Genomic DNA, 13,508 nt, shown 5'->3' with positions numbered 1-13,508 from the left:
AAGTAAGGGGACGGACCCCCTATTTTTTTTCAACGTATATTTGTTCCGCCTAACAGAAGTTCCACTGGAAACTTTGTTATAAACAATGTCATAATACCTATTCCTGTTGGAACAAATATTCTATACTGTTTATTCCGTTAGGAACATATACTGTAATATTTATTCCTGTGGAAATAATATTCTAGAATATTTTTTCCTTTTGGAACGTTTATTAAAAATGAACTTATATTCCATTACATTTTAACCGTCTCATTAGTCAGGGAAAATGCAAATGAGTAAAAAAATCGTAACATCTATCTGTATATTTATACATCACACCACCTGAATATTTTTAAAATTACCATCTAATTCAACAACATATATCTTGTAATGATGACCTTTTATTTAGCGACATTCGTGCTAAAGCATATGATCGTAATCGTTTTTGGTTTAAATGTGGTACACATTGATACTCTTAGAAATAGTAATTCAGTTAAAATTGACATAATGTGATGCTGGATTATCTTTCTTATCAATCCAATATTCAAATTACTAAACACCTGTCTTATTCTGTATCAATAGTTATCAAAGGTTGACTACTGGGCTGGTGATACCCTCGGGGATGCGAATTTCCTCGAAGTTCGGTATATTGTTATTTTACTTTCTTCCAAGCTGTTTTTCAAAGTTTTTTATTTTACTTTTTAAGTAATAAACATTACACATTTTCAAATGTTGGAATGAAATGCCTACGAAGTCGCACAAATTTTTTTTTAACATATGCTTAAAAGATATCAAAGGAATATGTACGATAGCGAATTAAGTTAGTTATTCAGTTATTCATTCACCGTTATTAACTATGCTTTGAAAAATTACCATATGCTTTAAGAAGCCGAATTGATTTTAATATAAATGAACAGACATACATGACGTCGTTTTCGTTACAGGCAGGGTTTGTACTGCAGGACCCGATTTACCAGTATTCTGATGATGATGGAGATACTGTGCAGTTCTCTATAAACTGTGGATCTAATACAGGCAAATTAGATATTGATTCAGTAACAGGCCTTGTATCCTATTCATCTGATCATGATATAGACATAGTTGGTACTCCTGAACACCTCCAATGTGATGTGAACATTACGGATAATGAGTTTACAGACAATGCATTCCTGAATATAACGATACATGATGACAACGATAACTCGCCTACATTTTACCACAGTGAATATACATTTCTGGTACAGCGCAGTGCAAGTGATGGTGCATTTGTTGGTCAAGTTGAAGCTTCAGATAAGGACATTGGTCCCTATGGTACGAGAAAAGATTTTATATGACAGTACGAGTTCCACTCTCCGTATCCGCAGTTTATGCATAGCTAACTAAACCGTAGTTTGTATCATAAAGTTAGTGACATACAAAACAATTCATTGGCATTTGCAAAATTTTAAAACAAAATGTTTTCTGAGAAGTGAAATCAAGTAGGCAACTTAGAATAATTCAAAACGTTTATACCATGATAAAAATCTTTGTTTGACATTTACTGCAAGTATGAATTTAAAACTATATAGTATGGAATGTGTGTAAAGTTAATACGTCTGACACAATAAGGTTCCTTCGAAGTATAAGCGATTTCTTCCCTTCTTCGGCCACCATCCAGCTTATAACTGTATAAGCTCAATTATAAGAAATAAAGTGAGATAGAAAACATTTGCTAGCATAGAAAACTGTCAACCTAATTAAATGCGTGATTTCATCAGATGACAAAACGAATACTTTAAATGTAAGCTTAATATATACATATCGATTCAATTAAGTTATGGACCCCTGTTGTCGCGGTGTTGATAAGTGTTATTGGAAAAAAGCCAGTTTATTTAGACAAGTGATGCATCATTACTGGAATCAGTTTATAATATGGAGTGCTATATATAAGCATATTGTCGAAGAGAAATATACCCAACATCAAGGTATCAATTCAACAATTTTAGAGTGATTCTTTCCTACTTTGTGATGGTTCTGTCCTATCATTCTGTTGTATACGATGATATATTGATGCGATGAAGGCATTTTATTGTTCAATTAATAATTATTGTATTTTTATTTATAAAAAATACACATATTTAATAAGGTCAAAACAAATGAAAACAAAAAAATACTGGTAAAATAATCAGGTCAAATTTACCTGAAATTATTTATTGTGCTGTGTGTATATTAACAATGGTTTCTAAAATAGTTTCACGTGTTAGATATTTAATTACTATATTAAAGATTATGCATAAACCATTTTTGTGTATATATACATGTATCTTAAACATATTGTTGATGATGTCAATTTATACATAAAACACCAGTGTTTCATCATTGAAATAACTATAAGGTTTTTCAACTTATTAATGACACGTAAATGACACACAAACAATCAATGTAGTCTGTGGTGTCGACCCTTTTAACACACTAATCACAAGTAAGGTCACTTCATATTTACGCAGAAATCAAATCCAAACATGAGCTAAGAAATATTTTCAAACTTTACTTCATATTCCTATTGCTATCCCACTACAAATTTACCTGACACTCATGAATGTAATCTATAATGATCAAACCTTATACATTTCTCCGAAAAATAGCTATATCATACAATTAATGAATAAATCTAAAACAGTAAATGACTATTGAACTTTTCATTTTATTATTGATATCAAAGTTCTTATTTTTCAGGTACTTTCTTTTACCATGTGAAACAAGACAATCTAAACGCCAGTATATTTGTAGTATCTGATAATGGTACAATAAAACTAAACAATACATTGAATGATTATCCAGAGGGATCGGTTATAACATTCAAAATCTTCTGTGTTGATACTGGTGGTAAACAGGACAGAACATTAGTCAAGATACTTATTCCTATTACAACAAAAGTGCCATCAGTAGTTGTTGTGCAAAGTAAAATATTTTACTACACTTTCTTCAAACATGCTTCCAACATGGCATGGTTTGTTCCTTCGATAGTGGCAATTTTTTTCTCCGTCTTTGTTGTTATCCACACAATATACTCCTTCAGAAACATCTGCATATGTGAAAAATCAAAACGGTAGGTACATTTTTGAATAAGGTGATGTGGATTAATTGTCAACCAAACACCGAATCAATGACACAGCGAGACAAATATGAAGTTAATATATAAATCGATATTGCTCAGGTCAATAACTGATGAACCCCTCTTACTGTTCAAAATTACCGAACAGATTATACATTGTTTTTCTATTTCACTCTCACTTGTAAGATGTTTTGCATGACTTCCGGAAATACTATGTTTTTGTGGTGAAATAGTTGGCGCTGGATTCACTATAAACCCTACCGGAGTACATGATGTTATGTTTAGAACGTCCGGCTGGATTCGTGTTGCTCAGTCTAATGATCTATGTTGTGTATGTAGACTTTTTGCCAACACCAAAATGACATTTGCTATTTGATACAAAAAACAAACTTCAAACACATCTTATTATCATTCAAATGAATGTGTTATGCTTATAATCTTACTTTTAAAACGGTTAACGCGAAGTGAACATAAACATGTTAAACGTCGAGTCAGAGTGTGTTATATTTGTCGCCATCTTGTTTACATTTGTTACAAAAAGTAGTTCGGTCATCGTCGTTTATCAGAAGCATTATCGACCAATGATATAAACGTATTTCCTAATATGCAAATCATATGAAAGTTCCTTTTGATAAGGAACTTTCCGATTGAATTTTCCCTGGATGTCGATATTTTTGTGTTAATGCTCGTTAATATCATTTCAGGTTACAAGAGGAAATGAAGTACAACATAGCCGATTTCTAGTACTCATCCAAGTTTATGTTATCATAAAACATTCATAATAAATAGGACAATGGTCAAAACTTAAAAGTGTGTTCATACATATCATTGAGTAGAATTGACACATTTATAAAGATGCACAAGACGAATGTGAACAGTCTTTATGGTCTATACTGTGAAGTGACAGACCAAAGAAAAATAAACAATTAAGGATTCATTGCATTTATATTCTTATCTATTATCATTACGTATTTCATTTGCTTATATCAACATGTGTATGTTATATTCTGATAAATTAAGTCGATAACTTTCTGTGAAATATGCTGACAATTTGAATGTTTTATTTTTATTATATTTGATTAATGCGATTGTGAATATGCAGGGCGTCGTAACTGACAAATAAATGTTGTGTTGTTTCTTTACCTAAACTCAGATCTCTCTCAATATGATACCGGTTTTTACCTAATGAAACGGCCAACTCGATAGGAGTCTGTCAATGAAGGTCAATGGTCATCTGATAAAAAAAATGAATGTAAATTCCGAATTTTAAGACGATACCTTTTATTTAAAAAAGGCAGAAATGGGTCACAAAAGATCACTCAAAGGCAGTAAACTATATAAGAAGTTAATTCATAGTTTAGTTATATTGGTATCAATTTTTATAGGCCTTGTATTTCTGAATATTCCTGCTGTGTTTATTTATTGATTTCTTTGTATTATTGTTTTCACAATAAGGCCCAAATGCTAAGCTATGATGGCTGCTGCTCACAAGGAAGTCATTAAACCAACAGTTCCAAATTGTGAAGTTAAAATCATCCCTACGTAAATTTTACGGACGCCGTCAGGAGTTGTTTGACCGTAATGGAATAACCGTTTCACAGATGATATCGGATATGTTTCTTACGTCTTAACTACAACTCTTTTCCCTTTCATGAATGTAATCTATCGAATAAGACTATTTACCGATTTGTTAAAACATGAGCAACACGACGGGTGCCACATATGAAGCAGGATCTGCCGGAGCACCTGAAATGACCCCCAGTTTTTGGTGGGATTCGTGTTGCTTATTCTTTAGTTTAATATGTTGTGTCGTGTGTACTATTTTTTGTCTGTCTTTTTCATTTTTAGCCTTGGCGTTGTCAGTTTATTTTCGATTTATGAGTTTGACGGTCCCTTTGGTATGTTTCGTCCCTCTCTTCTAAATATTATCAAATTATTAAAAATGATCAATTGATATGACTTCTGAACTTTTTGATCAGTTGAAGTTAGTACTTTTTTTTTTTATATCTGTTATAGCTTTCAACAGCCGAAATCGACAATACATAAACTCACACCGGACAAGTTTTTGCAATCCTTTATTTTCAGATACCAGAAAATTGATTTATCGATTGTGTCCTTTTCATAACTGTGTCTAAATGACTGAAGGGGGAATCGCCTGGCAGATGATGCATTTATGTTTTTTTATGTTGTAATTTTACAATACTGTCTCAGATAAGGATGCAGGTTTGCACCTTTTCAAAACGCATTTGTATGAATCTTTCCTATGTCAGGAGCCTGTAGTTCAGTGGTTCAATTGAATGTGGTTCATATGTGTTTCTCGTTTTGAATATATATCAGACCGCTGGTTTTCCTGTTTGAGTTGTTTTACGTTAGTAATTTTTATGCCCTGTATAGCTTTTTGTTCGATGTGTGGCGTACTTTGACCTTTAATTGTTAACTTTTTTATACACTGTGACTTGTGGATGGAAAATTGTACATTGGCACGCAAACCACATCTTCGTATGTATATAGCAGGAGACATATACAGTATCTGTCACGTTCCCCTGGACCAAGGGAATCCTCAATTTCCTTGAATTCCCTTTAAACGAAAATAATGTTAATGGAGTAGTTTGAAATTGCAGTCATTTGTGATTATTGCAGATATTATACTCCTTATCATTGATGTACAGTGTCTAACAGTATTAAAGTTTTTCAGATAATAGGCAAAAAATTGCTAAAGTTTTGGGAATATTATTAAAGGCATTGATTATTATAAACAAATAGCTTTAGCTATTTGTCAATATATTTGTTCTTAATGATTTTATGCTGTTTACAATTTCTCCTTTTTATGAGCAATTCGACAGTATGAGACTTTTGTTGAAGTAAAATAGTCTCTATCTATATATGATAGGTTTCAAAATATTATGCAACGCTTGGTCTTTTGTGATTATGTTTTACTTATAGCAACGGCACCGTCATTCATAGTTAGTTAAGGAGGAGAAACACATTTTTTTTTCTAAATACCTGAATGATCATTCAGATCGTGTTTGTTGGAAATTGGTCAACTTTTCAAGAGAAAAGTTTTTAAAACAAGTTATGTCAGACGAAGACGACGGATGTCAAGTGATGTAAATATAAAGCATGGTTCATTAGCCTGATTACCTAAACATAGATGTGGTTTAATTTTCAATGAGACAGCTATATTTTGTCAAGGTGAAATGTTTCTTTTATAAAGATGTGTATTTTTTTATACTTGACACAAAAGCTTTATTTTGCCATAGAATAATAAGGCATTATACAAAAATTTCTATTTTGAAAAGCTTTTCTGCATTAAAAAGAAAAATCTAGAAAATACTGATCTCCGAGTAAATTTCAAAAAGGAAAGTCCCTGATCAAATGGTAAAATCAATCAAAAGCTCAAACACATCAAACGAATGGATAATAACCGTCATATTTCTGACTTGGTACACGGATGTTCTTAAATTCTTTTTGCAAGAAAATTTATTTTGTGGAGAAATTAAATCGTATAAATTCTATTATTGTTTCTCTTATAACATTAACTTAGTATACATTTTTTTCAATCAAAATACCTCTATCAAAGATGAACCGAATCCCATGACTTCGATAGTTGTTTATATTCTGTTTATTTGTAACCGCAGTAAAGTTTGTGCACATTTGATTCCAATCCAATTAGTGTTGCCATCTTTCATATGGTTACAGAAAGCTTTAACTTTAATTTCTCAGAACTTTCATATTAGCCTTTTTATCAATATATAATTTAAACCAGTCAAGTAGAATAAACTTGAAACAGGATCTATAAATTAACATAAGCATTCTTCTACCTATACATTTTAATGGTCAACGTCGAATCGATGAAAAATGGGAAGCAAAACACAATTTACATGACTAAATGTTACGTTGCATGGGTCTTGCATGGATTATTGAAATAATTAAAAAAAACAATAAAATTTAATAAATCGTCTTCTTCGCTAATAAAGGCAACAGTAGTATACCGCTGTTCGAAAATCATATATCGATTGAGAAAACAACAAATCCGGGTTTCAAACTAAAACTTAGGGAAACGCAATAAAAAATAAGAGAACTACGAAGCAACAGAAACACAACATTTAAATGTAACACATATAGACACTAACTATAATATAACAATGACCATTTTCCTGACTTGGTACAGGACTTTAAAAAAAAAGAGTGGGTTAAACCTGGTTTTGTGGCATGCCAAACCTCCCGCTTTTATGGCAATGTTAGATATTACATTAAAATGACAACATTACATGACAGGAATACAAACAAACAAATGGGAGAACATATAGGACAGAGAAACATACGAATAATAGATAACAAAATGTATCAGGTTTACAATGTAATACGCCAGACGTGCGTTTTGTCCACACAAGACAAACCAGTGACGCTAAGATGAAAAAGGTTCGAAAGCCAAAACAAGTACAAAGTTGAAGAGCACTGAGGACCAAAAGTTCCAAAAAGTTGTTTCCAATACGGCTAGGGTTTTCTGCCTGGGATAAGAACGTTATTATTTAGAATAATTCATACTTTTGCAAATAAAATGACTATGTAATAGATAAACATGATAAAACCGAAGTAGTGACTTTCTACAGAAAAAAACGGATACATTACATAAATCAACCTAAACCGGCACATAAAAATACACAGCCGAGTTAGCCAAAGCCATCAACTTACACTTAAGAGATCACCCCTAGTTTTGGTGGGGTTCGTGTTGTTTATTCTTTAGTTTTCTATGTTGTGTCGTGTGTACTATTGTTTTTCTGTTTGTCTTTTTTATTTTTAGCTATGGCGTTGTCAGTTTGTTTTAGATTTATGAGTTTGACTGTCCCTTTGGTATCTTTCGTCCCTCCTTTACAAAGTGACGTCACATTTGAATTTCTAAAAAGATTTCCCAAAAATAAGATGGAATTAGGATAGAATTCAAGATTAGATTTGTAAGACTGATATAACATTTATTAATAACAATGAAAATTACAATACTAATTAATATAAAATTGTGGTAGTAATTAGGTAATTAATTGTTTTATCTAGCTATGTCGGTGTTTCTTCTGAATCAAACTGTAACCAAATATATCGTATGAATTTCGTTGATACAAACTAAAATCAAATAAATGAACTGTATGATTAATTATCGTTACCATAACACACGAATAAAACAGAAAAAAAAAATAAGATTTACAACTACAAACGTTTAGACATTTGACAAAATCCGATGAGAATAACAAATATAACACCAAAACTAAATTTATGAATTTGGGATAGAAAAGTCACGTGACACGTCTTATAGCAATTCGAAATCACACTCAGAAAAACAGTCAAAATCGAGAATAAGTCACGTTCGGTAATTAAACGATCATACGACGTAAGGACAATAGAGCATTACATAAAAACACGAGAGCACTACATGAAAACGTGTAAATCTGAGATAAAACGAAGATTGAAAACCTAACAAAGAACTGATCAAACACGTTAAGGTAAAAGGATATGTGATTCTCAAACACAAGAAAGTGCAATGGTGTACAAACATGGATTTTTGTGTGATCGTGACAAACAATTACTTGTTATTTTCATTGTCGGTTCTTTCATAGCGTATGTGTCAATATTATTCAACATAGCAATGTTTGTTGTTTTATGTATTTAAACTTTGTACTCGACAGTAATACTCTTAAGGTTTATCTGTAGCTGATTTTTTTATCAGCGTTATCATCGTATTGATTGGAACCCGTGTTTCAGTAATGGGGTATAAATTTGTTTATGATAAAGACCTTGATTTTATCGGTTGTTATCTAGTATACCCCTAATGTTTTGTTGCTATACACATGTCGATCCTATCTCTAACATTCCATGCCGTGTCTAACATGATAACAACGTGTCTTGGGTTACATATGCATGAAGTAATTGCTATCATGTACCCAATTTGGACCCGATGTCATTTGACAATTTGAAGTCATTTGTATGCTGTGTTATTTGTTTCCTGTTGTCAATCACTTTCAGCGCTTCCCTAGAAATTTTGCGCTAAATATAATGTATTATAAAAATGTATCACAAGTTTGTATGATTTATACTAATGGCGTCGACGTAATAGAATACTCTTCTATATACTACTTGTTGATTCAGACAGATTTGATTACATATTGGTGCCTGGTAAGGCTGATGTCAACCATTTATATTACCTACAAAAAAGTCACAAACAATTTCCGAGGCCGGGTGATGACGGAACGGAGAAGACAAGAAAAAAGTCTGTTATAATGATTTGTTTTGTCTTGATCAATTTTTGATATCTGAAATACCTAAATTATGTGTGTACATATTGTTTGATGTGAATTACATTGCTGGTCATTTCCTTGATACTGATGACTGGATATTTTGGCTAATTTTGAGATATGAAAATTCCATGGCCTGGTTACTGACACAAAATACAGATCTATTTAAGGGCACGCTTTATAATATGAGCATTGATTTCTGTTTGTCATGGAATATAACAAACTTTGCATATTAATCGGATGTATTTCTAATTTCATCATTTACATCTTGTTGAGTTGGAAATTGAGAAAGGAGATACTCACTATTTTTATCAAACTGACCCGTCGATTAAGAAATGCTAAAAATGTTTCACATGCAACAGACCTAAATCAAACGTAGTGCATTCAGTATCGTCGTATATCTAATTTTTTTGTAAAGAATGTTTCCGATGGACATATTTCAATTCATGAATGTTCATTTTCCAATATTAAGAAACAGTTAAACAGTATATCATTATGCCTTTCAGTAAATATTTTCCAGTGAATGTAAAGTAAACTTTAATGTTGTACGTTGGCATCTTCATTTGTTTTGTATTATTGTGCAAATATTTATTAATAAAAGTTTGGTCTTCAGTGAAATGATGACCAACTAATTTAACTTATTAATATATAAGTAGTCAATAAATGACACAAACAACAAATAAACACCATCCAGACCTAAAAACCGACAGAAACTACACAAGACATCAAACCTCGATTAAGACCATGCCAGATTTATTGGAGAATTGTTGTCTATGTCAGATTAATGGAACATTATTTGATTTGATTTGATTTGTAGAACACTATATATAGCTAATTGACAATGCAAATTCTTCACTATCCTGATAGACTTTTTCAGATCTCAATATGCCACATAGACAATACCATATCTAAATAATGAACACAGACTTTAACTATACATGTACTGTGCATCCGATCATTAGAAAATCAATTAAGACAAACAACAACGATCAGCTCATGGTCCCGTAGCCTGACTAGGTAAAGACAGATCAACTGATTGTGTTCAACCAAATTGTCCTTCGCACAATCCACCACTATCTAAAACAACTGACAATTTGCCTTTCAATGCCATATGTTAAAATTAACAACCTATACAACACAGCTAATGTACCACATGGTAAACTTAAATAAAGAAAAAAACCCGAACATGGTTATAAACTAGATTCAATCATTGTAAATGAGCTGTATAGCGTAAGTTGTTCTTCTTATTCCTTTGTAGTACAGGCCTCCCATTGTAGTATTATCGTACTGTTTTATGTACATGTCCGATATGAGAAAAAAAAATGAATGGGTAAGTGCGAATTATCTACAGTAAAACGGTACTTCTTTTTGATAAAGTTAAAAACAAGTTTGGACATCTATCGAAGCTGGACCACTTGCACACTCATTTTTAATGATTCAAGGGTTGTGCAGCTTACTAGGAAATGTGTCAGTCCCTTCCAGATTCTAATTGTGTCTGGTAGATACGAGTATCGATTTACTTGAGTCCTGACAAAAGGATCGAGGAATTGTTCTTTATGTCCTCGTACTGCTGATGTTGATGGCTGTATTTTTTGTTAGATGGTACGGCAATCAGTTCGTGCACTACTCTATCAAACATGATGGCATTAAATTGAGCTCTCCTTTTCTGTAGTGTCTTCCAATTTATAGCGTGTAGCATTGATGTTACGCTGCTCTTTTTTCTGTAATCATTTAGTAAAAATCGAACGCATCGACGGTGTATAGCTTCTAATTTGTTTATTTTGTAATTAGTAGCTGGGTACCATATGGTGCTAGAGTATTCCATGAGTGGTCTTATAAGCGTTTGATAACATAAAGCTTTAGTTTTAATGAGACAGTTTTTGAAGTTTACTTTCTATGCGATGTTGCCGATGGTTTGTTCAAATTCAAGGTTTTGTGCATGGAGACGCCAAGAAATTTGGCAGACACAACCTCTTCTAGGATATGACCGTGAATGTTGAAGTTTGCCTTAGTAGTGTTTCACTTTGTTGTTTCTTTTAGGATTTGGCATCTCAGGAAATTCCATTTGCAAGTCTGTCTCTCTGTAGTTCATTCAGGTCGTTTTGAAGGGCGTTCACATCTTTTTCGTTTCTTATTTGGCGTTAGAAAATGCAGTCGTCTGCTAAAAGCATAACAATTGATGATGACAGATACTCTGTACATCAGCTAAATAATTGTAAAATTTAAGCGATTTCTGTAATTAGGTTATTTTTTTATTTCGATATTACTTCAATTTCTCCTATTAGTTCAACAGAAAAAAAGGACATTAACAAAAATGTATGCTTCTTTCGAATAGATTGTGAGCGTAAATGAACGGTGACCCCATTTTTTTATTTCATTTTTCTTTTAAGTATATGATAAAGTTCATTTATAAAAAAATATAGCGAAATCCTATATTAGAAAAAAAAATTGATTTATACCCAGGAGCCCCCTTAATAGAAATAAGAAACATCACCGGGCCAAGCATGCTACCTTGTTAGACTATAGACTGCACTAGCGAGGTTTTTGACGATTCTTCTTCCAGGAGTACAAATTGCTGCCTGTCAAGCAGAAAATTTCTCAACCATTTTACTGTTGACCGTCTGATGCCATAATGGCCGATCTTGAACAGTAGTCGCTCATTATGTAAGACTTTTCCCAAGGCCTTTGAAAAGTCTTAGATAATAAGATTTATTTGCTATTTATTGTTGATGTTTATTGTTAGATTAATTGGATATAGGAAGTTGTGGTGTGAGTGTCAATGAGACAACTCTCCATCCAAATAACAATTTATAAAAGTAAACCATTATAGGTCATTGTACGGCCTTCAACACGGAGCCTTGGCTCACACCGAACAACAAGCTATAAAGGGCCCCAAAATTACTAGTGTAAAACCATTCAAACGGAAAAACCAACGGTCTAGTCTATATAAAAAACGAAAAACGAGAAACACGAATAATTTACCTAAACAAACGACAACTACTGTACATCAGATTCCCGACTTAGGACTGGTGCGAACATTTGCAGCGGGATTAAACGTTTTAATGGTACCAAACCTTCTCCCTTCTTCTGAAACAATAGGATAACATAACAACATAGAAAAACACAATATAAAATATCACTTGGATGGTATATTTGTTTTCATTTGATTATCCGAATATGTGAGCCCGTCTTTGTTTCTAAGTGACGCAACTCCTCCATTTTCGAATCTTTTATTCTTTATGATGCTCCAGAACTTCTAAGGATTGGATTTTTGTTCCGGGCTTATAATGTCATGGTTGTATGTATAGTAATTTTTTCTTGTTGGCTTGATACTGCCGCTCAGGGGGGATCCGAAACAATACACATTATAAGTTCATGAAGTGTCACAAAAAATGGAATTCGCCTGTACAATAATTGTGAGAGGCAAGTAAGTTTTGAAAATAACATCACTTAGTGCAGAAAGATGTTAGACGTTTCCCAAGGTTATATATTGTTTTTATTTATACTTCTATTGAACACATTACTATAAAAAGAAGGCTAACACATTTTATTTAGCATGTAGCAACAAGAATCGGTTTCAAATGTACTACATTGGGTTGAGATCTCATAAACATGTTTAACCCCGCCGCAATTTTGCGCCTGTCCCAAGTCAGGAGCCTCTGGCCTTTGTTAGTCTTGTATGATTTTAAATTTTAGTTTCTTGTGTATAATTCGGAGTTTAGTATGACGTCCATTATCACTGTACTATTATGCATATTTTAGGGGCCAGCTGAAGGACACCTACGGGTGCGGGAATTCTCGCTACATTGAAGACCCATTGGTTGCCTTCGGCTGTTGTTTGCTCTATGGTCGGGTGGTTGTCGCTTTGACATATTCACCATTTCCTTTCTCAATTTTACACCAGTTGATCATTTCGACAATTCAAGCGTCATCTGTGGTGCTCGAATTCAAACTATTTAAAAATCCAAATATCAAAACAAACGATAAAACCAAAAAAATGCATAAACTGTATCTTAATTCCGATAAGAATTTGAGCTATGCATTGGGGATATATTTTCCCTAATTTATAATTATTCCTACCAAAAAGAGAAAAAAATCCATGCCAGTACTCTAGCACTATTCATATTTCGAACGTTTTAATTAGCAATCAA

At 32.7% G+C, this 13,508-nt stretch overlaps 1 protein-coding gene across 1 annotated transcript in view; it reads left to right on the top strand.

Moving 5' to 3' along the window:
- LOC143078992 (cadherin-23-like) overlaps positions 1-4,191 on the top strand; it is a 46,338-nt gene extending 42,147 nt beyond the window's left edge. Inside the window, exons 41-43 of the mRNA XM_076254081.1 lie at positions 924-1,290; positions 2,695-3,067; positions 3,778-4,191. Of these exons, the coding sequence (XP_076110196.1) occupies positions 924-1,290; positions 2,695-3,067; positions 3,778-3,817 (780 nt within the window). The 3' untranslated portion in view covers positions 3,818-4,191. The remainder of the gene's footprint in view (positions 1-923; positions 1,291-2,694; positions 3,068-3,777) is intronic.
- The last annotated feature ends 9,317 nt before the right edge of the window (positions 4,192-13,508 follow it).

This window comes from Mytilus galloprovincialis, chromosome 6 (assembly GCF_965363235.1).
Source record: "Mytilus galloprovincialis chromosome 6, xbMytGall1.hap1.1, whole genome shotgun sequence".
Classification (NCBI taxonomy): Eukaryota; Metazoa; Mollusca; class Bivalvia; order Mytilida; family Mytilidae; genus Mytilus; species Mytilus galloprovincialis.
Note: the sequence above shows the minus strand (reverse complement) of the source record. Positions and strands in the feature narration are given on the sequence as shown.